Genomic DNA, 26,089 nt, shown 5'->3' with positions numbered 1-26,089 from the left:
TGCCTGTTGTTGTGTGTTGAAGGCTTGTATAGATTACTTGTTGTGACTAAGATGCCTTCGATAACATCGTATTACTTCTCAGCTAGAACACACAGGTGTTGACACAGGTGTTGACCCACTGGAGGATTCTGGGATATTGCCGTTTCATGCTGATTAGATTTAGAACAGAGACACTTACTCTACACTGGATCATCCTGACAGGCAATTATCTATTCTACACAAGATCTCCACTCCATATCTTGTCCTCTTTGTTAGCCGTGAAAACACAAAGAAATGGCTTGTCACTTTGCCACCGTTTGTATGCGGCAGAGTCGTATGTCTTAGTGAACATGATATTAATTGGCTGATCTCCGGGACAGTTGTTATGGGCTGAGAGGAGATTGTAAAGGCTTGATAGGACAGGACAAGGTCGACAGGCTTATTGTGGATTCTGCTAGTTTATGAGGAACCTTGTTCACCCTTTATCTAAGAGACATTTTAGGCCTGCTGATTCACTCTGGCAGATGTACTTAATCTGAAGAAATGTCTGGAATCATAATACATAGGTGGACTTTAAGAGGGGGGTGCTCTAAAATGCACTCTGTTGCTTCCCCTTGTGGTGGCGGGATGAACTACATACACAATGGATGTTGAGACAAAAAAAAGCGCATGAAATACACCTAATACCGGTTTCTCTTATTCATTGACTGGAAATTGAAACTAAAGAGTGCAATTTTATTGCTATTGATTGAATAAAGACATGCATATTTATCTCATCAGACATCCATCACGGTCACATGTCATTGCTTGTCTCTGTCCTCATCAGTGTTGTGTTGGTGTTTCCCTCAACTTCCGAGGCAGAGGCATAGTCCCTTTTTAGATCTGTGTAGAGGAGATGTGCAGCCAGGCACCTGTTTAGGGATACTTGATGGTCCGTGTAATAGGGCCTGAAATAAAACAGCATTGCTAGACTAATTTGGTAATCGCCTCGTTATCAGGCTAGACTGCCAAGCTGCAGCGCGCACTCATCCCCGTGATTCTCCCAGGCCTCTTTGCTGCAGTGGTAGATCTTGACTTGGAATGGTGAGAGGGAGTTTAAAATGTTGCCTGCTTCTTTTATCACATTTGAATTGTAGGATGCTAAATGGTAATCTAGTGGTATTTTCTTGCCATTGAACCATTTTGGAAACTGTCCTGCAAATGCCTACTGTTAGTTTGGCACATCAAGCAGACATCTTTGCTCCATTGTAAACTGTTGTGAGATATCTTATGGGATACAGAACTAATACATTATGCAGTCAAATGAACCTCAAGTGAAACTTGTTAGAATATTGGCTACCTTTTCATCAAATTAATAACTAACAGAGCTTAATTTCTATTTAAACTGTCCACTAACTTCCCCAATTAATTCCAGTTACCCTAAATTGAAATGTGTATTTTTTTTTTTATACCTTTTGTTAGAATGAAACCCTTTCAATAACATAACAAGTACATTACATTAGTTAACCAAAGTGAACCAAAATGACCATATTAGAACAAACTGTACTGTGGATTAACAAGTAATATCCAAAATGTAGTAATCTCTTGGGTCCAACATAAAATAACAAAAAGCAAACCAAAATTGAGACATTCCTTTTTCCATTTTCTTGTCACAGACGATGAAACTGTAGATTCAGTCGTTTTCCGTTGCAAGGTCTTTTTGAACAGAATGAGGAAAGAAGTTGTTATAAACGGTCGACGGCAAGGTCGGCATCTACTTTTACAAGGTAAGCACAGAGAAAATGATATATTCAACTCAAATTATATATACTTTTACTAACAAGGCAGTTAAGTCCCTCAATCTGAAATCTGACAAGGACAGTAACATTCGGGTTGGGACGGTCATGGAATTTCTGGTGTCGGTGATTGGCGTGTCATATGTACGCGGTCAGTTTGGGAAAGCACATTTTCACCATAAAAATGAACCTTTATTATAAAGCATTGCATGCATCATCACATTTGCAGACTTATGTAAGATACTACTATCCTGAATGTGATGAGAAATTGGATAATGAAGGCTAATACTATAATTTAATCACTGTTAGCAAAAAGGACTTCAATGCAGCAAGTAATGGAGTAGGCTAGGCTATATCATATACATTTCCTTTTTTTGCAAGGGAAAAATGTGGCCTTTTATCAACACATCGCATTCAATTTTACTACACTTTTTATGAATGGAAAGATTAGCAGAATCTTTTTTAACACGACCTTCAAGTGACATTGACCCAATAATAAAGACATTGCATATGCACACTCAGTGGGCATATGGCCGATGCTCCACTGGTGCCAATAAGATAGGCTACAGTTTTTTTTTTTGACCACTAAAAGACAGTCTTTTTATTGTCCTCTCTTTACAGCAATAGCTAAAATGTCTTGAGTCTTAAGTATTCAACCCCTTTGTTATGGCAAGACTAAATACATTCAGGAGTAAACATTTGATTAACAAGTCACATAAGTTGCATGGACTCACTCTGTGTGCAATAATGTGTCTAACATTATTTTTTTAATGACTACCTCATCGCAGTACCCCACACATGCAATTATCTCTAAGGACCCTCAGTCGAGCAGTGCATTTCAAACACAGATTCAATCACAAAGACCAAGGAGCTTTTCCAATGCCTCGCAAAGAGGGGCACCTATTGGTAGATGTGTAAAAAATAATAATAATAAAAACAGACATTAAATATCCCTTTGAGAGCGGTGAAGTTATTAATTACACTTTGGATGGTGTATCAATACACCCAGTTACTACAAAGATACAGGCGTCCTTCCTAACTATGTTTCCAGAGAGGAAGGAAAATGCTTAAGGATTTCACCATGAGGCCAATGGTGACTTTAAACCAGTTAGTTTAATGACTGTGATAGGAGGAAAAATGAGGATGGATCAGCAACATTGTAGTTACTTCACAATACTAACCTAAATGACAGTGAAAAGAAGGAAGCCTGTACAGAATAAAGTAAAACTGGGAAAAAAATGTTGGGCTAAGAAATAAACTTTATGTTCTGAATACAAATCTTTGTTTTGAGCAAAAACATCACTGAGTACCACTCTTCATTTTTTCAAGCATGGTGTTGGCTGCATCATGTTATGGGTACAGTATGCTTGTCATCAGCAAGGACTAGGGAGGGTTTTTGAGGGGGATAAAAATAAATGGAAAAGAGCTAAGCACAGGCAAAGTCCTGGAGGAAAACCTGGTTCACTCCTCTTTGCAACATACACATATTCACCTTTCAGCAGGACAATAAAACGAAACACAAGGCCAAGTATCCACTGGACCTGCTTGCCAAGACAACATTGAATGTTCCTGGGTGGCCTAGTTACAGTTTTGACTTAAATCGGCATGAAAATATAAGGCAAGAATTGAAAATGGCAACGATCAACAACCAACTTGACAAAGCTTGACAAATGTTTAAAAGAATAATGTGCAAATATAATCCTGGTGCACAAAGTTCTTAGCCAGAAAGACTGTAAAAAGACAGCTGTAATCACTGCCAAAGGTGATTCTAACATGTATTGACTCAGGGGTGTGAATATTTATACAAATTAGATTTCTGTATTTCATTATCAATACATTTGTAAAAATGTCTAAAAGCAAGTTTTCACTTTGTCATTATGGGTATGTAGATGGGTGAGAGAGAAATATGTATAAATGTTTAATTCGTACTGGAACACAACATGTGGAATAAGTCAAGGGTATGAATACTTTCTGAAGGCACTGTCGTTGTTACCCCAAAGTGATTTGATTTTGAGATAAAAACAGCTGCATTGGACCTTTTAAAACAATCCACAGCTCATGTTTTTATTTAAATAAGCTAATGATCCTCTGATCTTCCAAATCTTGCTTTCTGGTGTAGTAGCCTATTTGAAATGATTTGATGCATTTCTGTATAGACAGGAGTAGGCTAATTAACTCTATAATTTTTGCAATTTAGTTCAGTTTACTAGCCTAATGGATGTGTCGCATATGGGACTCTTGCTGTTGAATAATTCATGAATTGTCAGACACATACAATCTTTTTTTAAGAAGAGCCATTTATTTATTTAACATGAAGCAATAAAAATGTGCATTGTATTAAAGAAAGTCCAGGTTACTAAAGTGCCATGTGCTAGCACTTCTACAATAACTTACTACTAACAGCAGCAACATACATAGGTAAGAGCACATATTAACAGTAGATCTATAGGCCTATAATAAAACAAAAATCATTAAATATAGAATAAAAATCTTTATTTTATTGCAAACGGCGACGGCTAGTAAAATGCAAACTACGCATCATCTTCTACCTCTAGCTCCAGGTTTTGTGCCAGTAAGGTGAGCTCATTGACTTTGTCCAGCTTGAGGCATGAGTGGACAGGGGTGACAATGTTCCCTGCAGTGCTGAACATTCGCTCGAATGCGGTGCTCATGTATCTGCGTGCCAGCTTCCACATCAAAGGATAGCAAGTCTGGTTGTCTCGCCACCAGGTCAGGGGATTATCCTTTGGGTCAGGCTGTTCCTGTAGGTAGCGAGTCAGTTTGGTGTCTTCACAGACTGTGAGGGGTACATTGGCTGTGGTTTGGGCCCTTCGCTTCTGGAGGAGATCCCTCTAAATTAATTTTCTTGCCATCGTTCGAGTCATCAATCTCCCCCAGTACCAGTAGCACCACCACCCCTGTCTCCGCCCCCCCGCCACCATCTCTTTCAGGAGTCCTTCTCTCATCTCATTCAAATCATCCCCTTCGCCTCTGTATTTTAGGTCGAAGATGAAAGAGATGGACAGAAGTTATGTTATTGTCAGTAGGCTGTACTCGAGGACACTGGACATCATCTTTTGGAGGCTTTGCGTTAGGTCGGTGTCTTTGGAGAGGTCGGGCTTCAGCAGATCTCCTGTCAGTAACGGAAGCACAGGCTTCACTGACGAGACTGTGATGTAACTCTCACCAGAGAGAACATCAGTGAAGACAGCCACAGGTTTCAATGCTGCTTGGACGGATGACAAGACGTCTTGTCCTGCCATGAGGTGATTATGTTTACGATCCAAGACCAGGACTTGTTCGATGGCTGTTGCTCGCTCCAAAATACTCCACCATTGTCTGTTTCGTTCCCCACCGTGTTAATCAATCCTGTGGAATTAAACATAGTTTATATACCAATTCCTCATCCATCTTCGGCCTGCAAGCTTCCCCCTTTTTCCTCCAAACATGACGATGGTCATGATGGCCAAACAGTTCTGTTTTTGTTTCATCAGACCAGAGGACATTTCTCCAAAAAGTACGATCTTTGTCCCCTTGTGCAGTCACAAACTGTTTTGGAGCAGTAGCTTCTTCCTTGCTGATTGGCCTTTCATGTTATTTCGATAAAGGACTTGTTTTACTGTGGATATAGATACTTTTGTACCGGTTTCCTCCAGCATCTTCACGTGGTCCTTTGCTGTTGTTCTGGGATTGATTTGCACTTTTCGCACCAAAGTACGTTCATCTCTAGGAGACAGAACGCGTTTCCTTCCTGAGCGGTATGATGGCTGCGTGGTCCCATGGTGTTTATACTTGCGTACATTGCGAACGTGGTACCTTCAGGCATTTGGAAATTGCTCCCAAGGATGAACCAGACTTATGGAGGTCTACAATTCTTTTTGGTTGATTTCTTTTGATTTTCCCATGATGTCAATCAAAGAGGCTGAGTTTAAAAGTAGGCCTTGAAATACATCCACACGTACACCTCCAATTAACTCAAATGATGTCAGTTAGCCTATCAGAAGCTTCTAAAGCCGTGACGTCCATTTTCTGGAATTTTCTAAGCTGTTTAAAGGCAGTCAACTTAGTGTATGTAAACTTCTGACACACTGGAATTGTGATACAATGAATTATAAGTGAAATAATCTGTCATGCACAAAGTAGGTGTCCTAACCGACTTGCCAAAACTATAGTTTGTTAACAAGACATTTGTGGAGTGGTTGAAAAACAAGCTTTAATGACTCCAACCTAAGTGTATGTAAACTTCCGACTTCAACTGCACCTTCTCCCCAGTAACTCTGTCAAATGTACAAATGATTGTACAAAAGTCAGAGGCTACCCCCCTCCTACCCTGTAGGCTACAGGATCGATAGGTACTATAGGTACTCCCGGGCCCAACTTCTTTCCTATTCGCACCCCACTGGGGGGTTTTGGGGATATGCTGATTATGGTGCATCAAAAGATAGTTGGAAAGACGAGGAGATGTATACAGTTAGCAAAACAATAACATATAATCAATAGTTATCACTCCCGCTATGGGTAAAGTAGATCTACATTAAAATAAAGTTAATCATTTATTTTATTCAAAACAAATGCTTTTTTATACAGTTTTGATGTTTATTTCATTTTCATGACTGTCTTCATCCAAGACCGCCAATGTCAAGGTTATCCAGTTACCGTTACAGCCCTAAGTGCAGTCACAAAATGACCATGAATTTCATAATCACCACAATACCAATTAATGCTCAAATTCCTCTTGAACTAATATTAACAAGGCAATTATGAACAGGGTTATGGTTTTTCAGTATAATATGCAACCCTCAATCAATCAATCAGTGAAATGTATTTTTTTAAATCCCTTTTTTACATCAGCAGTTGTTAAAAGTGCTTATACAGATGCCCAGCCCAAAACACCACAGAGCAAGCAATGCAGATGTGAAAGCACAGTGGCTAGGAAAAACTCCCAAGAAAGGCATGAAGCTAGGAAGAAACCTAAAAAGGAACTTGGCTCTGAGGGGTGGCCAATCCTCTTCTGGCTGTGTCGGGTGGAGATGATTAGAATATATGGCCATTAAGGCCAGATTGTTCTACACTGACATTTATCGCCTCTAAACTTTCATCTGGGCAATTTGCTCAATTAGACAGACAGTTTCTCTATGATACATTGATGCAGAATGTCCCATGTTTGTTCCCATTAGCATCCCCAGTCCCTGACTGCTGCACCCCTATCAGCAGAGCAGTGACGCCCTACTAGCTACTGTAGCAAAGTTGAATTAACCTCCTCCATGTCAGAAGAATCTTCCCTGTTTTTCCTAATTACTTTAACTTCAGGGTCGAATGAGGATTAACACAGCGGGCAGCTCAGGTTAGAAGTTAATGTCAGGATTTGCATTTGAATTCAATGGCAAATACGTGAAGGAGGAGTTGGAAACATCCGATTTGATTTGTCTCCTAATCTGTATAGTAGGGCGGTTGGTTTCCCTGCTGCCAGGCTGCCAGCTGGGGGTTTTGGTGGGCACAGCGGTAGCGGTGTGTGCCAGCGTGATACCATCCTGTTGGGTGGTGACACTTTAAGTTCATCCTGTGTTGGTTACGCCAGTCTCTGTTGATCTTTCTTCTCTCTCCTTTTTTTCCCTTCTACTAAATGTATTGGGAAATCACGGTATTTAACAAACTCTAAAGTACTGTTTTAGAAGAGTGTGGTCTATATGCACAGGCTGGTCGATTATTGGATTGACAGTTCTGTTCGCCTAGTGATGGGCTTTATTTCCGCTTCAGAAGCAGCATTCCTTTACAGACAAGAAAAATGCCTATTCAGTGGCACTTTGAAACTATCACCAGAGAAGGTTTCATGTTGGTGTTTTAAAAGCCATAGTGTAACCTTACAAACAAACATCCCATAGCCGAGGCACTTTCAAGTGTATATGACTGTGGTAGATATACTGTACAGTGCATTCGGAAATTATTCAGACCCCTTCACTTTTTCCAAATTTAGTTATGTTAGACTTATTCTAAAATGGATTAAATAATTTTTTCCCCTGATCAATGTACACACAATACCCCATAATGACAAAGTGAAAACAGGTTTTTATAGAAAATGTTTGCAAATGTATTACAAATAAAAAACAGATGACTTATTTACACAAGTTTTCAGACACTTTGCTATGAGACTTGAAATGAGCTCAGGTGCCTCCTGTTGCCATTGATCATTGTTGATGTTTCTACAACTTGATTGGTGTCGACCTGTGGTAAATTCAATTGATTGGGCATGATTTGGAAAGGCACACACCTGCCTATAGAAGGTCCCACAGTTGAGCAAAAATCAAACCAGGAGGTCGAAGGAATTGTCTGTAGACAGGATTTTGTAGAGTCACAGATCTGGGGAAGGGTACCAAAACATTTCTGCAGCATTGAAGGTCCCCAAGAACAAATTATCCTCCCTCATTCTTAAATGGAAGAAGTTTGGAACCACCAATACTTTTCCTAGAGCTGGCTGCCCAGCCAAACTGAGCAATCGGTGGAGAAGGGCCTTGGTCAAGGAGGTGACCAAGAACCTGTTCGTCACTCTGACAGAGCTCCAGAGTTCCTCTGTGGAGATGGGAGAACCTTCCAGAAGGACAACCATCTCTGCAGCACTCTACCAATCAGGCCTTTATGGTAGAGTGGCCAGACAGAAGCCACTCCTCAGTGGAAGGCCCATGACAAGCTGCTTGGAGTTTGCCAAAAGGCACCTAAAGACTCTCAGACCATGAGAAACAAGTCTGAAATCTTTGGCCTGAATGCCAATCGTCACAACTGGAGATAACCAGGCAGCACTTATCACCTGGCAAAATACCATCCCTACGGTGAAGCATGGTGGTGGCAGATTCATGCTGTGGGGATGTTTTCCAGTGGCAGGGACTGGGAGACTAGTCAGGATTGAGGGAAAGATGAACGGAACAAAGTACAGAGATCCTTGATGAAAACCTGCTCCAGAGTACTCAGGACCTCAGACTGGGGTGAAGGTTCACCTTCCAACAGGACAACAACCCTAAGCACACAGCCAAGACATTCCTACTGTGCACAATGCTACAACTGTTACATTTTCAAGTAGCACTAGTTTAAGGTGAACAACAACAAAGGTCTTTAGTCATAATATTATGGAAAGTGTTTGATAAAATGTATAATGTACAGATAAGTAGATGGTGTTGCTACTCTACAGCAGAGTGTCTCTTATCCCCATTTCTCTTAAAATACCCACTGAGACTTCAGGGCAGCATACTGGCACACAATTCATAATGGATGGTAATTGACTCTGCTGGAGCTTGCATTTTGGAGATATAGCAAATATGTAGGCTTATGCAAGAATGTGTTTGAGCTTGCAAGCATGTGTGTCCCTGTTAGAATATATGCCTGAGTGTGTGTGTGCATTGGTGTGACTGTCTGAACTGGGTGAGTTACAGAACCAATCAAGCAGGCTTTGACAGTAAATGGCGGTTGACAGTCCTCATCATTACATTGTGTTGGCCTGACCTGTGATCACTTGATGGGGCATTTGACTTTTCTTTCAATTTTGTTGCGGAAAAAGGGTTTTGTTTTTTTGTTCTGTCCCCTTTTGTTTTACAGGCGAGCCCTGATTATGTTGATATCATCGGAGTGTAGAAACACATTCTCCCTGCATTGTTGAAGGAGTTCCCTGAGACATAGAACACGGACTCAGAAAGGTCAGGTTCCTTCACAGGGATAGACCGTTAATTCTTTACGAAAGCCCCATTTCAGAAAAGCTCACTAGCCAAACAGAAGTACATTATCATACCAAATTTCAAAGCAACACTTCGCCCAAATTTGTTTTGCCAGCTCTCTCACCTGACTTTAACACTGAAGTGGCATTTTGCAATGAGCAGAGATTGCCTTGGTTCCCCCCCCCCCCCCCCAAAAAAAAACAGATGTGTTTGTTAAAGGCAAGGCATCACTCCCCCATCACTCCCCCATGTTCTTGTGAAGAGAGATCTCAACAGAATCCGAGGACAATGTTGAATCACCATGCCATGCCTCACTCCTACAAATCCCCCTTACAGCATGATGGCACCTAAATCAACTCTACAGAGTAAAGACCCAGGGCCATACAGTCGCCACACAACCTGCCTCCCTGCTATTCTCTTTAATGACATTCACCATAGGAGGGGACTCCACCAGCAGCCAGGCCGGAATCACCCTGCCCAGGGAAAAAAGTGAGAAGCAAGAAAGAGACTGAAGAGTGTGTGTGGGATGTCTCTGGGCTCTCTCAGTAGAAGGGGGGATAAAAAGGGATCTGGATGAAGGTAAAGAGCTCTCATCCTCCTTCTCTGTTTTCAGGTGAAGAGGAGTTTTTTTAAGAGATTGGAGGGAGACATCGAGGAAACTTGGCACCTGTGTCCCAATACAAGTACTTTTGTTTTTTACTACTGTGAGGAAGATGCTAAATAAACACTTCTCCTTCCCTGGACTGTAATGAAATCCAGAGCCTTGAGCCAAATCGATTGGTGATTTAGCCGGTCTGGGAGAGAAACCGGGGAAAGCTTTTCTTCCTCCCAGTAGTTCTGTGTGAGCGGACGGCTTTCACTTTATCAAGTTAACTTCCTTTGAAGGAAAGCAGAGGAGAGTAAGACCAGCTGGCATCCCATCTGCTTTGGGCTGTCACCTACCCCGCTGCACCACAACTCTGCCAGTTATCAGTCAGTCAGCCTACCTGTATACCCTCTACAGTGTGGATTCCGTTTGGGAAGACATGTTAAATTGACTGTCCGAGACTCTTTCTTTTAAATCACGCTTCGTTTTTTGCCCACATAAGGACAAGTTATAAGATAAATAACTGCCGTAGTGGAGCATGTGAATATACCTTTGATTGGGATCTGTTTCCCTGTTTGGGAGTGTTCAAAGGATCTAGGTATGTAAGTGTCATTGCGTGGGATGTTTGGTCCTGAACTGAAACCCCAAGAGGCCATCCTCTTCTAACAGTGAAGCATCAGTTACATTGAGTTCTGTTGTATTTCTATTCCTTCCACAGCCAGCCAGTTGAGAAGAGCACATTGTTAAAGCTGGCCTTTTTTTCCTTTTTTTGTTGGTGGTGTTTTCATCCATTGTGCAGAACATTGCAGTACCAGTCCCCAGTTCTGCTGAAGAATGGCTCGTTCACAACTTTGGAACAACTGATGAAAAAACAATTTCATTGTCCTCCTTCCCAGACAACAAAATAACCCAAGCAAGGTCAACAATAGAAGAAACTTCATAGCAAAAACACTGCTCAAAACTGTTTATATTGGCGCCTCCCTTGGATATATGAACACGCAACGATTGTTAGCGTTGTGGGTCGACGGCAGGCCGCGCTGTCCAGAGCGTAGATTAATAGCTTGCCAGTTTGAAACATCCTCAGGGTCGGGGATATCGGAGGAAGACTGTTCTGTTCTTTCCTCTCATCCACACAGTTGTGCCGCCAGGGATCGTCAGACACACTCCCTCCCCTCTCCGCCATTATCTCACTTCAGTCTGAGAGGAAGAAAAGAGAATGAGCACTAAAGTTTTACTAAAGAAAAGAGGAACACCTGAAGCTATTTGGTACACTTTCAAGTAGTGAGGAGGTTGTTTCAGTTCAATTTGGGAGAAATGGTGTGATAGACCTCATCGGTCTAAGCTTTGTAAATGAGGAGTGTGATGTGGTTTTTAATTTCATTGGCTTGTTTCTCACAGGAATCCAATCTCTGTAGAAAACCTAATTAGCTGGCTTCCTTGGCATTCCTGATTTGGAGTAACCTTATTTTTGACCTGTTCCTTGTCAATAATCAACGTCCGGCCAAGGTTGCTGAATGAAATATCAGCATTATCTTATAAAGCAGGGGATTTCTACCAAACTCATATCAGTAGTGCTGCATGGAGTTATTTTGTTGATAGTGATGAGATAGAAGGCAATGTATAATTTATTATATTTATCCCATCCCCTCCCGCCTTCTCTCATTTTACTCTTTCTCTCTGTCTCTTTCTATATTGCCGCCCTCTCCAGGTAACAGTATACTCCACTCGGCAGCAGACAGTGTGACCAGCGCTGTACAGAAGGCCAGCCAGGCGCTGAACGAGCGAGGGGAGCGCTTGGGCAGGGCTGAGGAGAAAACAGGGGAGATGAAGAACAGTGCTGAGCAGTTCGCCGTCACTGCACACAAGGTGAAACACACACACACACAACCATTCAAAAGTTTGGGGTCACTTAGAAATGTCCTTGTTTTTGAAAGAAAAGCACAAACAGATGCCTCACAAGTCCTCAACTGGCAGCTTCATTAAATAGTACCCGCAACACACCAGTTTCAATGTTAACAGTGAAGAAGCGACTCCGGGATGCTGGCCTTCTAGGCAGAGTTGCAAAGAAAAAGCCATATCTCAGCTTTGCCGATAAAAATAAAAGATTAAGATGGGCAAAAGAACACAGACACTGGAGAGAGGAACTCTGCCTAGAAGGCCAACATCCCGGAATCAACCTCTTCACTGTTGACTTTGAGACTGATGTTTTGCGGGTACTATATAATGAAGCTGCCAGTTGAGGACTTGTGAGATGTCTGTTTCTCGAACTAGACAAACTAATGTACTTGTCCTTTTGCTCAGTTGTGCACCGGGGCCTCCCACTCCTCTTTCTATTCTGGTTAGGGCCAGTTTGCGCTGTTCTGTGAAGGGAGTAGTACACAGCGTTGTACGAGATCTTCAGTTTCTTGGCAATTTCTCGCATGGAATAGCCTTAATTTCTCAGAACAAGAATAGACTGATGAGTTTCGGAAGATAGTTATTTGTTTCTGGTCATTTTGAGCCTGTAATCGAACCCATGCTGATGTTCCAGATACTCGAGATACTCATCTAGTCTAAAGAAGGCCAGTTTTATTGTTTTTTTAATAAGCACAACAGTTTTCAGCTGTTCTAACATAATTGCGAAAGGGTTTTCTAATGATCAATTAGTCTTTTAAAATTATAAACTTGGATTAGCTAACACAACGTGCCATTGGAACACAGGAGTGATGGTTGCTTGATAATGGGCCTCGGTATGCCTATGTAGATATTCTATTAAAAATCAGCTGTTTCCAGCTACGATAGTCATTTACAACATTAACAATGTCTACACTGTAGTTCTGATCAATTTGTCATTTTAATGGACGAAAAAGTGTTTTTCTTTCAAAAACAAGGACATTTCTAAGTGACCCCAAACTTTTAGCTATTTCAGCCACACCCTTTGCTGACAGGTGTAAAAGTTGCTCGCACAGCCATGCAATCTCCATAGACAAACATTGGCAGTAGAATGTCCTTACTGATGAGCTCAATGACTTTCAACTTGGCATGTCATATGATGCCACCTTTCCAACAAGTCAGTTCGTCAATGCTAGAGCTGCCCCGGTCAACTGTAAGTGCTGTATTGTGAAGTGGAAATGCCTAGGCGCAACAACGGCTCAGCAGTGAAGTGGTAGGCCACACAAGCTCACAGAATGGGACCGCCAAGTGCTAAAGCATGTAAATATGGCCTGTTCTCGGTTGCAACACACACGACAGAGTTTCAAACAGCCTCTGGAAGCAACGTCAGCACAATAACTTTTCATCTGGAGCTTCATGAAATGGGTTTCCATGCCCGAGCAATTGCACACAAGCCTAAGATCACCATGCGTAATGTAATGCCAAGCATCGGCTGGAGTGTCGTAAAGCTCACTGCCATTGGACTCTAGAGCAGTGGAAACTCTTTGTCTGGAGTGATGAATCACACTTCACTGTCTGACAGACTAATCTGGGTTTGGCGGATGCAAGGAGAGCACTACCTCCCCGAATGCATAGTGCCAACTGTAAAGTTTGGTGGAGGAGGAATAATGGTCTGGGGTTGTTTTTCATGGTTTGGGCTAGAGCCCTGACCTCAATCCCATCGAACACCTTTGGGATGAATTGGAACGCTGACTGCGAGCCAGGCCTTATCGCCCAACATCAATGCCTGACTTCACTAATGCTCTTGTTGCTGAATTGGAAGCAATTTCCAGCAACAATGTTCCAATATCTATTGGAAAGCCTTCCCAGAAGAGTGGAGCCTGTTATAGCAGCAAAGGGAGGACCAACTCCATATTAATCCCCATGATTTTGTAATGTGATATTCAACAAGCAGGTGTCCACATACTTATGTGTATCATGTAGTGTATCATACCACATTATAAGGGCTGGAGGAGTTTTTCATAACCACACGAACTGAACAGAATAACCTTACTAGTAGTACATGTTACCAAGGGTATAGGCTATACCACATAATGGTACTATGTAACCCACATTTCCCCATTGTCTTAGACTAAAAATTCATCCCAAACTGATTTTCTGTAAACTGTTTGAGCTCTAAACTCAGCAAAAATATCAAACACTGTTCTCCATCCTCAGGTGATTCAGTCTAAGTGGTTAGTGTGTTGCTTCTGGCTGCCCAGCAGGGTGTTTCACTAGCTAGATGTTCTTGTTAGGAATCCCTCCTATTCCTAGTTTATTCTTCAATCTATTCTCTCTATCCCAGCTATTCTCCATGGGCTTCTCTCATCCTCTCAATCCAACTGTATCCGTCACACAAGGAGAACTAATCACCCGCTGCTTAACCATACCATTATCATAATATGGTTTTGCTGCAAAAACAGGAAATAAATTGTAAAGGACATAATTTGTAAAAATACGAATCGCGCTCCGCTTCTAACTCACGACTGTGGTCAATTCCAATAACTTTTAAAGTAACTATAATTGTCTTTGACCTGGCTTCTTGCACCTCCTGTAAAAACAGGATCACCCAACTTTGGTGACCCACTGTTCCAGATAGAGCGCATAATCTTTCCACATTTTGTTGCTAAATTGAGATTTTGTGTCACTGATCTACACACAATACCCGATAATGTCAGAGTGGAATTTATTTGTTGAACATTTAGGAAATGAATAAAACATTTAAAGCTGACATTTCTTGAGTCAATACTGTAAGTATTCAACCCCTTTGTAATGCAAACCTAAATAAGTTCAGGAGTAGAAATGTGCTTAACAAATCACATAAGTTGCATGGACTCATTCCGTGTTCAATAATAGTGCTTAACATGATTTCTGAATGACTACCGCATCTCTTTACCACATGCATACAATTATCTGTGAAGACTCTTCATAATCCAGTATTGAATTTCGAGCGAAGATTAAACCAGAAAGACCAAGGAGGTTTTTCAATGCCTCGCAAAGAAGGACATCGATCGGTAATACAATAAAAAGGCAAATGCTGAATATCCCTTTGAGCATGGGGAAGTTCATCATTTCACTTTGGATGGTGTATCAATACACCCAGTCACTACAATTATACAGGCGCCCTTCCTAACTCAGTTGCTGGAGAGAAAGGAAACTGCTCAGGGATTTCACCATGAGCCCAGTGGTGATTTTAAATCAGTTAGAGTTTAATGGTTGTGATATGAGTATATTGAGGATGGATCAGCAACATTGTAGTTACTCCACAATAATAACCTAATTGACAGAGTGAAAAGAAGGAAGCTTGTACATGGATCCTGTTTGCAACAAGGCACTTAAGTAATACTGCCAAATATGTGGCAAGGAAATTAACTTTTTGTCCTGAATACAAAGTGTTATGTTTGGGTCAAGTCCAGCACATCACTGAGTACCACTCTGCATATCTGTTTTCCACTAGACACTTGGAGATGAATTCACCTTTTAGCAGGACAATAAACTAAAACACAGGGCCAAATCTACACTGGAGTTGCTTACCAAGACAATGTTCCTGAGTGGCCTAGTTACAGATTTGACCTAAAACAGCTTGAAAATCTATGGCCCAGACTTGAAAATGGCAGTCTAGCAAGGATCAACAATCAACTTGACAGAGCTTGAAGAATTTTGAATGGAATAATGGGCAAATATAGTACAATCCAGGTGTGCAAAGCTCTTAGAGACTTACCCAAAGACTCACAGCTGTAATTGCTGCCAATGGTGCTTCTACAAATGATTGACTCAGGGGTGTGAATACTTATGTAAATGATATATTTATGTATTTCATTTTCAATATACATTTCTAAAAACATGTTTTCGCTTTGTCATTATGGAGTATTGTAGATGGGTGAGATTATTATATATATTTTTTAAATCAAATATGAATTTGGGGTTTAACGCAACAAAATGTGGAATAAGTCAAGGGGTATGAATTCTTTCTGAAGGCACTAACTCCCCATACAGATAAGACACTCCATCCACTTCCACATTGAGCTCCTGCAATTAGATGCTCCATTTTGTGAACCATTTAACCAATTAGTTGTCTTGCAGTGTTAGTCTTGCACTCACTAAAGCATGTTTGTGTCCGTTTGTTAAAAGATGCAACCCTATAATGTACGTGGATAACCACTGGTAAGAAGGTGATGTTAGCTAGCTACAGTAAATATATTCTGCAACATCTTCTCTGACTGGTCATAACGTTGAACAATATTTAGTTAATGTTTTGAAAGTTGTACCTTTCCCCCGCTTCAGTTTTTGATGTTAAATAAACGTTGGGAACATCCTGTATCTGCCAACTGCGCTTCTTCCCCCCCTGTAATGCCATTGAACAAGACACCACATCTCCCTCTTTCTACCTGTGATTCAGTATACTTTAGTTCAAGTTGAGAACATATGGTATCTTGTAGTGGACTCCATAAGTGTTAAGGTGACCTGTAGCGGGAAACAACACTGCAGACTCAGTCAGTCTGTATCTGCAGTCTCTCTGCTGAGGCTCTGTGTGACATCAGTCCATTAGCGCCACTGTTGAGCTCTCACCATCCCCACAGAAGGAGCTATGGCCGTCTGGTCTGTGCTGCAGCTCTGCTGCCCCCACTTGTTAGTTCTGGAGATTTCACCCACCACTATTTTGAAACGTGTGTGTGTGTGTGTGTGTGTGTGTGGTGTGTGTGTGTGAGATTGGTGGCTCTGGCCTTCTCCTTAATGAGCCTCCAGACAAGCCCGCTAGAACTCTCTTTTTAAGAGATGAAGTCTGAGTGGCCAGTCACTGCCTGATGAAAACACTGGGGCGTGGGGCGCTTACCAACCCCTGGGGAATAACACCACCCTAATAGCTATTATTCCTTTCTGCCTAGATAATAGACCCTGCTTGTCCTTGTTCTACTACTCATGATGCCAAGCATGTTAGCCTCCACCAGGTGGGAAACAAAGTAGTATCAATGAGGTTCTTTTACTTGTATTTGTTGGTGGTTGGATTTTAATGTGCTTGCTAACTTTGGAATTCATTTTTGTTTTTGCAGTTTCCAGAAATTAATAGATTTTTAATCTTATTGTGTTTTGTTTCAGTTATTTTTGGCAACCCCATAGGGGGTGTTGAAGAAATGTTCACTTAAATTGCTTTCTCATTTCACTTAGTCACTGCATGATGTTTATATATCTCCACATGGCTGACGTGCTCTCGTTTTGTCTCTTCCCCTCTCTTTTTCCTCTCCACAGCTGGCCATGAAGCATAAATGTTAAACTTTGAGGAGAGGGGTCCACCAAGCGTGCCAGACGCCATAGGGCAGGTGTCAGATTGTATTATTTGTATTTCTTGTAACGAAGGTAACATTTATTTGTTTCTAACGAAGATCTGATGATGAGGAGGGGGGAGAGAAAGAGGGATGGAACACAGATGAGACAGTTGAGAGCAAATGTTTCACGGCTAACTCTTCTTTTACTCCCTCCATTGCTCCCAAAGTACTCCTTGACCTTACTGTGACAAACCATGGAAATGACTGACTATGGTCACTGCCCTCCCCACCCCAACACACACACACACACCACCGTCCAAATCCCCCTAAAAGGAACAGGTCTTCAACTCCCTCAAAGAAGTGACTTTACATACGGTGCTGGAAGAGGAGAATATAACTGCAGCAGAGTGTATGACATGACACATGCATTTCATATGATGGCTATTTTACTGTACAGAGTCAGCAATGTACACCCCAGTATGTGAACATCAACTTGTCTAAAGGAGATGAGCTCTTCACTCTCTTTTGTCGTTTGACTATTTGGCATCATATTGTTTTGAAAAGCTCATTGGTGCATACATTCATTTCAGATGTAATATTAGCCAAATGTGTGGAGGACATTCATGTGGCTTCTAAAAACTACTGCTGCAAGCTTACATTTCAACCAATATGGTATGTTTTCCAAGTTTAATATTCTGCAAAACAGTCTGTGAGCTATTCATTAAAGTGACCCAGGGTTCAGGTGCATGGTCTACCAAAATACACTTTCATTATAAAAGGTTGAATAAAACCCACACAGAAAAAACAAGTATTTAGGCTTCAATGTTGGTATTTCTTAGGTGTTATTGAAGCACTTGGCTGTATGGACGAGATCAGACGGTTTATTGTAAGGTAAGAGACTACAGTATCATTGTAAATTAGCTAGTGTAACAAGCTTATAAGACTGTAATCAGATCATTCTACCACCATTTGCAATGTAATTGGTGTCGAATCATCCCTGTAAATATCATTTGGATTGTAACCCTTTCAACTCCAACCTTGGTCACATCTTGTACTTATAGTTTAACTTGTGTTTATATAAAGTTTTTTGTTCTGATATGTAAAACAGCATATTGACACATCATCACTTGCAGCATTGTACAATATTGGTCTGCATTCACTGTGTAACCGTGGCTTCCTTACAAGCAATTTGAAGCAACTAAACCCCCCGCAGTGTGGATATGTCTTGTTTATTACGCTTATATTTTGGATTTGTCCAACCGTCATAATGCACTGACAACCTTACCTTGCAGCGAGCACCGTTAAGTTCTTACTGAAATTCTAGTTGACTTAAATTCTAATCCGCTTCATCCTTACATTTTGGATGTTCATTGTTTTAATAAAAAAATATTGAAAGTAATTTGTCTGATGGTTATGAATTTTTTTTGTAGCAATTGCAAGCTACTATTGCAAGTCATTTTGTCTACACTCCATTGGTCAGTGAATAAGTCAGCATCTTTTTACATGTCATATGACTAGCTACGGTCCAGAACAATCCAAGTGCAATGCTTCTATATCGGTGTTTTTAAACGTACTCTTTCATAAGTACTTCAACAGCATGTCGTTTGACTTGAGCAGTATGAATGTGTTATGATAACACTCATGGTATCCCAAGGTAACACTGCCTTGCTAGATCGATAACCAAAAGGAGAAGATCAAGAATGTGTGGCACCAGGTTTGAAAGAGGGGGTTGTTCCTTAAGATGTATGGTGCTTGTTGGAAGTGGATTGTGTGGCGAATACAGAAGGCCACAGTACTGTATGTAGAATAGGCTAATGGAATGAAAAGGTAGTTATTATAGATGGTCTCAATACTAGGCACATGTAATACAGACTTATACTATTCTTTTCAATGAAACATCACAGACCAATGCTTTTTAGAGTTTGGGTCACACATTGAATTATTCCAAAAACCTCTGTTTATATCAGATTACATAACATCTAAATAAACACAGTCTCAAGTCTGTCTTTAAATTGTTGCCGATGTTTGCTTTTTTGGATGTGAAATTTTGTAGTTAAAACTAGAAAAAATAACGGGAGGGGCATGTATACTGTTTAGGTCATTGAAGTTTGTGTATCACCTAGTTATCCACTACTGGGGTCTCTGTTGTAGAGCTAACATTCTTACCACAGTGACACAGCATGTGTGCAGGCTTCTATGTCCAAGTGTCTATACTGAACAAAAATATAAACGCAACATGTAAAGTGTTGGTCCCATGTTTCATGAGCTGAAATAAGATGCCAGAGATGTTCCATATGCAAAAAAAAAGAAGGCTTATTTCTCAGATTTTGTGCACACATTTGTTTACATCCCTGTTAGTGAGCATTTATCACTTGCCAAGATAGTCCATCCACCTGACAGGTGTGGCATGTCAAGAAGATGATTAAACAGCATGGTCATTACACAGATGCACCTTGTTCTGTGGACAATAAAAGGCCACTCTAAAATGTACAGTTTGTCACACAACACAATGCTACAGATGTCTCAGGTTTTGAGGCAGCATGCAATTGGCTTGCAGGAATGTCCTCCAGATAACTGAATGTTAATTTATCTACCATTAATAACTTCTAGAGAATTGGTCTGTAATTCCAACCAGCTTCACAACTGTAGACCACATGTAACCACGACCTCCACATCCGGCTTCTTCACCTGCGGGATCATCTGAGTCCAGCCGCCTGGATAGCTGATGAAACGGAAGGCCTTTTGCAGGGAAAAATGAATTGATTGGCTGGGCCTGGCTCTAAATTGCCCAGTCATGTGAAATCTATAGATTAGGGCCAAATGTATTTATTTCAGTCGATTGATTTCCTTATATGAATTCTTGCATGTTGCATTTATATTTTTGTTCGGTCCCTCAGCAGTTAGCCCCAAATGTGACTTTTATTAATTTCCCCCTTTCAAGCTCTGCTGCACTTACTATGCCTTAGCTAGGTGGGACAACCACATATCAATCTTAAAAGTAATGCACTAACTGTAAGTCGCTCTCAATACGAGAGTGCTAAATGACTGAAATGTAATACTCAGATTTTGGGCAAATATAATTAACATGATTCAACTATTGAGGAAGTTTCTAGTGATGCTATCCACATGAATTATCCATGTTATTCCACAGACCACATCTGGAGAAGTGTATATAGTAATTAAATCTCTCAACAATGGAACAGCAATGCGGATGGAACGCTAATCCAGACATTTGTGTGTCAGGCACAAGTGAGCGGAATTGGATCTGCATCAAAATGATCCTCCCGTTCTCACCCACCCACTAATAGTGCTTTAAATCTTAAATGAATGATGCTGTCTTTTTGACAAGCAGGGGAGCAGGGAACGGTAGTGATGTAGAAATACATGATATACCTTTACTGCCCGAGAGGGTAACTACCCCATAAAACATCTCCAGAGCGGGGCTCTCCTGTTGTAACTCTCTCTTCCAACAGCCACTGAATCCTCCTCCTCTCCCCTCCATTCCTCCCTTCATTTTTTTATACACTGCTCAAAAAATAAAGGGAACACTTCAACAACACAATGTAACTCCAAGTTAATCACACTTCTGTGAAATCAAACTGTCCACTTAGGAAGCAACACTGATTGACAATACATTTCACATGCTGTTGTGCAAATGGAATAGACAACAGGTGGAAATTACAGGCATTTAGCAAGACACCCTCAATAAAGCAGTGGTTCTGCAGGTGGGGACCACAGACCACTTCTCAGTTCCTATGCTTCCTGGCTGATGTTTTGGTCACTTTTGAATGCTGGCAGTGCTTTCACTCTAGTGGTAGCATGAGATGGAGTCTACAACCCACACAAGTGGCTCAGGTAGTGCAGCTCATCCAGGATGGCACATCAATGCGAGATGTGGCAAGAAGGTTTGCTGTGTCTGTCAGCGTAGTGTCCAGAGCATGGAGGCGCTACCAGAAGACAGGCCAGTACATCAGGAGACGTGGAGGAGGCCGTAGGAGGGCAACAACCCAGCAGCAGGACCGCTACCTCCGCCTTTGTGCAAGGAGGAGCACTGCCAGAGCCCTGCAAAATGACCTCCAGCAGGCCACAAATGTGCATGTGTCTGCTCAAACGGTCAGAAACAGACTCCATGAGGGTGGTATGAGGGTCCGATGTCCACAGGTGGGGGTTGTGCTTACAGCCCAACACCGTGCAGGACATTTGGCATTTGCCAGAGAACACCAAGATTGGCAAATTCGCCACTGGCGCCCTGTGCTCTTCACAGATGAAAGCAGGTTCACACTGAGCCGTGGAGAACGTTCTGCTGCCTGCAACATCCTCCAGCATGACCGCTTTGGTGGTGGGTCAGTCATGGTGTGGGGTGGCATTTCTTTGGGGGGCCGCACAGCCCTCCATGTGCTCGCCAGAGGTAGCCTGACTGCCATTAGGTACCGAGATGAGATCCTCAGACCCCTTGTGAGACCATATGCTGGTGCGGTTGGCCCTGGGTTCCTCCTACTGCAAGACAATGTGTGTCAGCAGTTCCTGCAAGAGGAAGGCCTTGATGCTATGGACTGGCCCGCCCTTCCCCAGACCTGAATCCAATTGATCACATCTGGGACATCATGTCTCGCTCCATCCACCAACGCCACATTGCACCACAGACTGTCCAGGAGTTGGCTGATGCTTTAGTCCAGGTCTGGGAGGAGATCCCTCAGGAGACGTTGTAGGGAGGTCATACAGACACGTGGAGGCCACACACACTACTGAGCCTCATTTTGACTTGTTTTAAGGACATTACATCAAAGTTGGATCAGCCTGTAGTGTGGTTTTCCACTTTGATTTTGAGTGTGACTCCAAATCCAGACCTCCATGGGTTGATAAATTTGATTTCCATTGATAATTTTTGTGTGATTTTGTTGTCAGCACATTCAACTATGTAAAGAAAAAAGTATTTAATAAGAATATTTCATTCATTCAGATCTAGTATGTGTTATTTTAGTGTTCCCTTAATTTTTTTGAGCAGTGTATATCCCTATATAGAAGCATTCCTAAAGCCTGAACAGTGGAGGCTAGTGGGAGGAGCTATATGAGGGCGGGCTCATTGTAATGGCTAGAATGGAATAAATGGAACTGAGTCAAACGTGATCCAGCCATTACAATGAGTGGGTTCTCCTGAAGCTCCTCCCACCAGCCTCTGACCCTGGAATCCCTCCATAGGGACATTATGACAGTGGCATTGATTGTATTGTACTGTGTGTATTTTCTACAGCCACTGAATCATCCTCTCTCCTCCATTCCATCCTTCCTAAAAACCTCCCAATATCCCACCTGATCCCTGCCTTGTCATGATGGAGCCTAAGCCTGTTTCAAGGCTGATGGGTCTGCTGCAGCCTTTCCTCTCCCAATGCACACTAGCACATTTTACTTCAGGTAGTTCACGACGATGCTCGAGCTAAACCTGACCCTGTCCTCATCTCAGCTGCTCTTTGATCGCCTGCTAGATTTTAGCTACTAACCAGGGTGTCAGGAGACTATTTGGATATGGGCACCCATCTGTACCTGGTTTCCCCAGATCAAATTTGGTCTCTGAGGAAAAGGAATTTCAAACCCAGTGCAGAGAGACAGAGGTCCTTGGTGGTTGATTTGTTATACTGTATGCCCAAGGGCTGGAGGAGAGTTGTATTGTACTTCCATAGTTTACCACTAGAGGGAGTAAAGCCCTATCAGAAATGTTCCAGTCCCCAGGCATACAGTACAGCTAACTCTTTTCACTTTATTGTCTATTGCTCAACAGACAAACATTTGTGTGTGATTTGTCTTTGGTGGATACAATGACCATTGACTGAAGTGGAGAGTTGTGAACCACTGGCTGATTGAGGGATGTTCGAAAACCTAATACTTGACCACACTACCTACCGAGAGAGTTTTCATCTGTATTCTTTGTAGCTGTTTACATACTACCACAGTCAAAGGCTGGTACTAAGACTGCATTGAATGAGCTGTATTCCGCCATAAGCAAACAAGAACGGTCACCCAGAGGCGATGCTCCTAATAGCCTGGGACTTTAACTCTTGGAACTACCCATCCCGGATCCGGGAGAATTGTCATCACCTATACTAATTAGCATAGCGCAACGGTCAATTTTTTTTATATAAAATATTCATATTCATGAAATCACAAGTGAAACATAGTGAAACACAGCTTAGCCTTTTGTTAATCACCCCGTCATCTCATATTTTGAAATTATGCTTTACAGCCAAAGCAAGTCAAGCATTTGTGTAAGTTTATCGATAGCCTAGCATAGCATTATGTCCAGCTAGCAGCAGGAAGCTTGGTCACGAAAAGCAGAAAAGCAATCAAATTAACTGTTTACCTTTGATGATCTTCAGATGTTTTCACTGACGAGACTCCCAGTTAGACAGCAAATGTTCCTTTTGTTCCATAAAGCTGATTTTTATACCCAGAATACCTCCTTTTGTTGGTCACGTTATGTTCGGAAATAGCGGTCACGACAACACCGCAAAAAATTCAAAATTATGTCCATAATATCGACAGAAACATGGCAAACGTTTTTTTATAATTAAGCCTCAAGGTGTTTTTCAAATATCTATTCCATAATACAGTATATCAACCGGGACAATTGGCTTTTCAGTAGGAGCGAGAGGAAAAATGTCTCCCTCTGTACGCAAGAATCACTCTGAGAGCCCTCAGCTGGCCACTTACGCAATGTAGTCGTTTACGCTCATTCTTCAAAATAAAGGCCTGAAACTAAGTCTAAAGGCTGTAGACACATTAGGGAAACCACAGGTTGATATCCCTTTCAATGGGCAATAGGGATGCATAGAAAGACAGGGGTTTCAAAATAAGAGTCACTTCCTGGTGGATTTTTCTCAGGATTTTGCCTGCAATATCAGTTCTGTTATAATCACAGACAATATTTTTACAGTTGTGGAAACTTTAGAGTGTTTTCTATCCTAAGCTGTCAATTATATGCATATTCTAGCATCTGGTCCTGAGAAATAGGCCGTTTACTTTGGAAACGTTATTTTTCCAAAAATAAAAATAGTGCCCCCTAGTTTCAAAAGGGTAATGCAGGGAAACTTAAATCCGTTTTACCAAATTTCTATTAGCATGGTAAATGTGCAGCCAGAGAAAAATCATTCTGGACCACCTACAGTGCCTTGCGAAAGTATTTTTCCCCCTTGAACTTTGCGACCTTTTGCCACATTTCAGGCTTCAAACATAAAGATATAAAACTGTATTTTTTTGTGAAGAATCAACAACAAGTGGGACACAATCATGAAGTGGAACGACATTTATTGGATATTTCAAACTTTTTTAACAAATCAAAAACTGAAAAATTGGGCGTGCAAAATTATTCAGCCCCTTTACTTTCAGTGCAGCAAACTCTCTCCAGAAGTTCAGTGAGGATCTCTGAATGATCCAATGTTGACCTAAATGACTAATGATGATAAATACAATCCACCTGTGTGTAATCAAGTCTCCGTATAAATGCACCTGCACTGTGATAGTCTCAGAGGTCCGTTAAAAGCGCAGAGAGCATCATGAAGAACAAGGAACACACCAGGCAGGTCCGAGATACTGTTGTGAAGAAGTTTAAAGCCGGATTTGGATACAAAAATATTTCCCAAGCTTTAAACATCCCAAGGAGCACTGTGCAAGCGATCATATTGAAATGGAAGCAGTATCAGACCACTGCAAATCTACCAAGACCTGGCCGTCCCTCTAAACTTTCAGCTCATACAAGGAGAAGACTGATCAGAGATGCAGCCAAGAGGCCCATGATCACTCTGGATGAACTGCAGAGATCTACAGCTGAGGTGGGAGACTCTGTCCATAGGACAACAATCAGTCGTATATTGCACAAATCTGGCCTTTATGGAAGAGTGGCAAGAAGAAAGCCTTTTCTTAAAGATATCCATAAAAAGTGTTTAAAGTTTGCCACAAGCCACCTGGGAGACACACCAAACATGTGGAAGAAGGTGCTCTGGTCAGATGAAACCAAAATTGAACTTTTTGGCAACAATGCAAAACATAACGTTTTGTTTGGCGTAAAAGCAACACAGCTCATCACCCTGAACACACCATCCCCACTGTCAAACATGGTGGTGGCAGCATCATGGTTTGGGCCTGCTTTTCTTCAGCAGGGACAGGGAAGATGGTTAAAATTGATGGGAAGATGGATGGAGCCAAATACAGGACCATTCTGGAAGAAAACCTGATGGAGTCTGCAAAAGACCTGACACTGGGACGGAGATTTGTCTTCCAACAAGACAATGATCCAAAACATAAAGCAAAATCTACAATGGAATGGTTCAAAAATGAACATATCCAGGTGTTAGAATGGCCAAGTCAAAGTCCAGACCTGAATCCAATCGAGAATCTGTGGAAAGAACTGAAAACTGCTGTTCACAAATGCTCTCCATCCAACCTCACTGAGCTCGAGCTGTTTTGCAAGGAGGAATGGGAAAAAATGTCAGTCTCTCGATGTGCAAAACTGATAGAGACATACCCCAAGCGACTTACAGCTGTAATCGCAGCAAAAGGTGGCGCTACAAAGTATTAACTTAAGGGGGCTGAATAATTTTGCATGCCCAATTTTTCAGTTTTTGATTTGTTAAAAAAGTTTGAAATATCCAATAAATGTCGTTCCACTTCATGATTGTGTCCCACTTGTTATGTTTGAAGCCTGAAATGTGGCAAAAGGTCGCAAAGTTCAAGGGGGCCGAATACTTTCGCAAGGCACTGTATACTCCACACACAGAGAGGCATACAAAGCTCTCCCTCGCCCTCCATTTGGCAAATCTGACCATAGTTCTATCCTCCTGATTCCTGCTTACAAGTAAAAATTAAAGCAGGAAGCACCAGCGA

The 26,089-nt window shown here is 41.7% G+C and overlaps 1 protein-coding gene across 2 annotated transcripts in view; it reads left to right on the top strand.

The window, feature by feature from the left end:
• Nucleotides 1-18,614, top strand: part of LOC109904176 (syntaxin-binding protein 6) — a 125,839-nt gene extending 107,225 nt beyond the window's left edge. Inside the window, exons 5-7 of one of the 2 annotated variants that reach the window (XM_020501374.2) lie at nt 1,635-1,745; nt 11,749-11,906; nt 17,199-18,614. In XM_020501374.2, coding sequence (XP_020356963.1) covers nt 1,635-1,745; nt 11,749-11,906; nt 17,199-17,222 — 293 coding nt within the window. In that variant the 3' untranslated portion in view covers nt 17,223-18,614. The remainder of the gene's footprint in view (nt 1-1,634; nt 1,746-11,748; nt 11,907-17,198) is intronic. The other variant, XM_020501375.2, reaches the window with a different exon arrangement.
• Nucleotides 18,615-26,089: the final 7,475 nt, after the last annotated feature.

This window comes from Oncorhynchus kisutch, linkage group LG14 (genome assembly GCF_002021735.2).
Source record: "Oncorhynchus kisutch isolate 150728-3 linkage group LG14, Okis_V2, whole genome shotgun sequence".
NCBI lineage: Eukaryota > Metazoa > Chordata > Actinopteri > Salmoniformes > Salmonidae > Oncorhynchus > Oncorhynchus kisutch.
The sequence above is the reverse complement of the archived record's forward strand: the minus strand, read 5'-3'. Positions and strand labels throughout refer to the sequence as shown.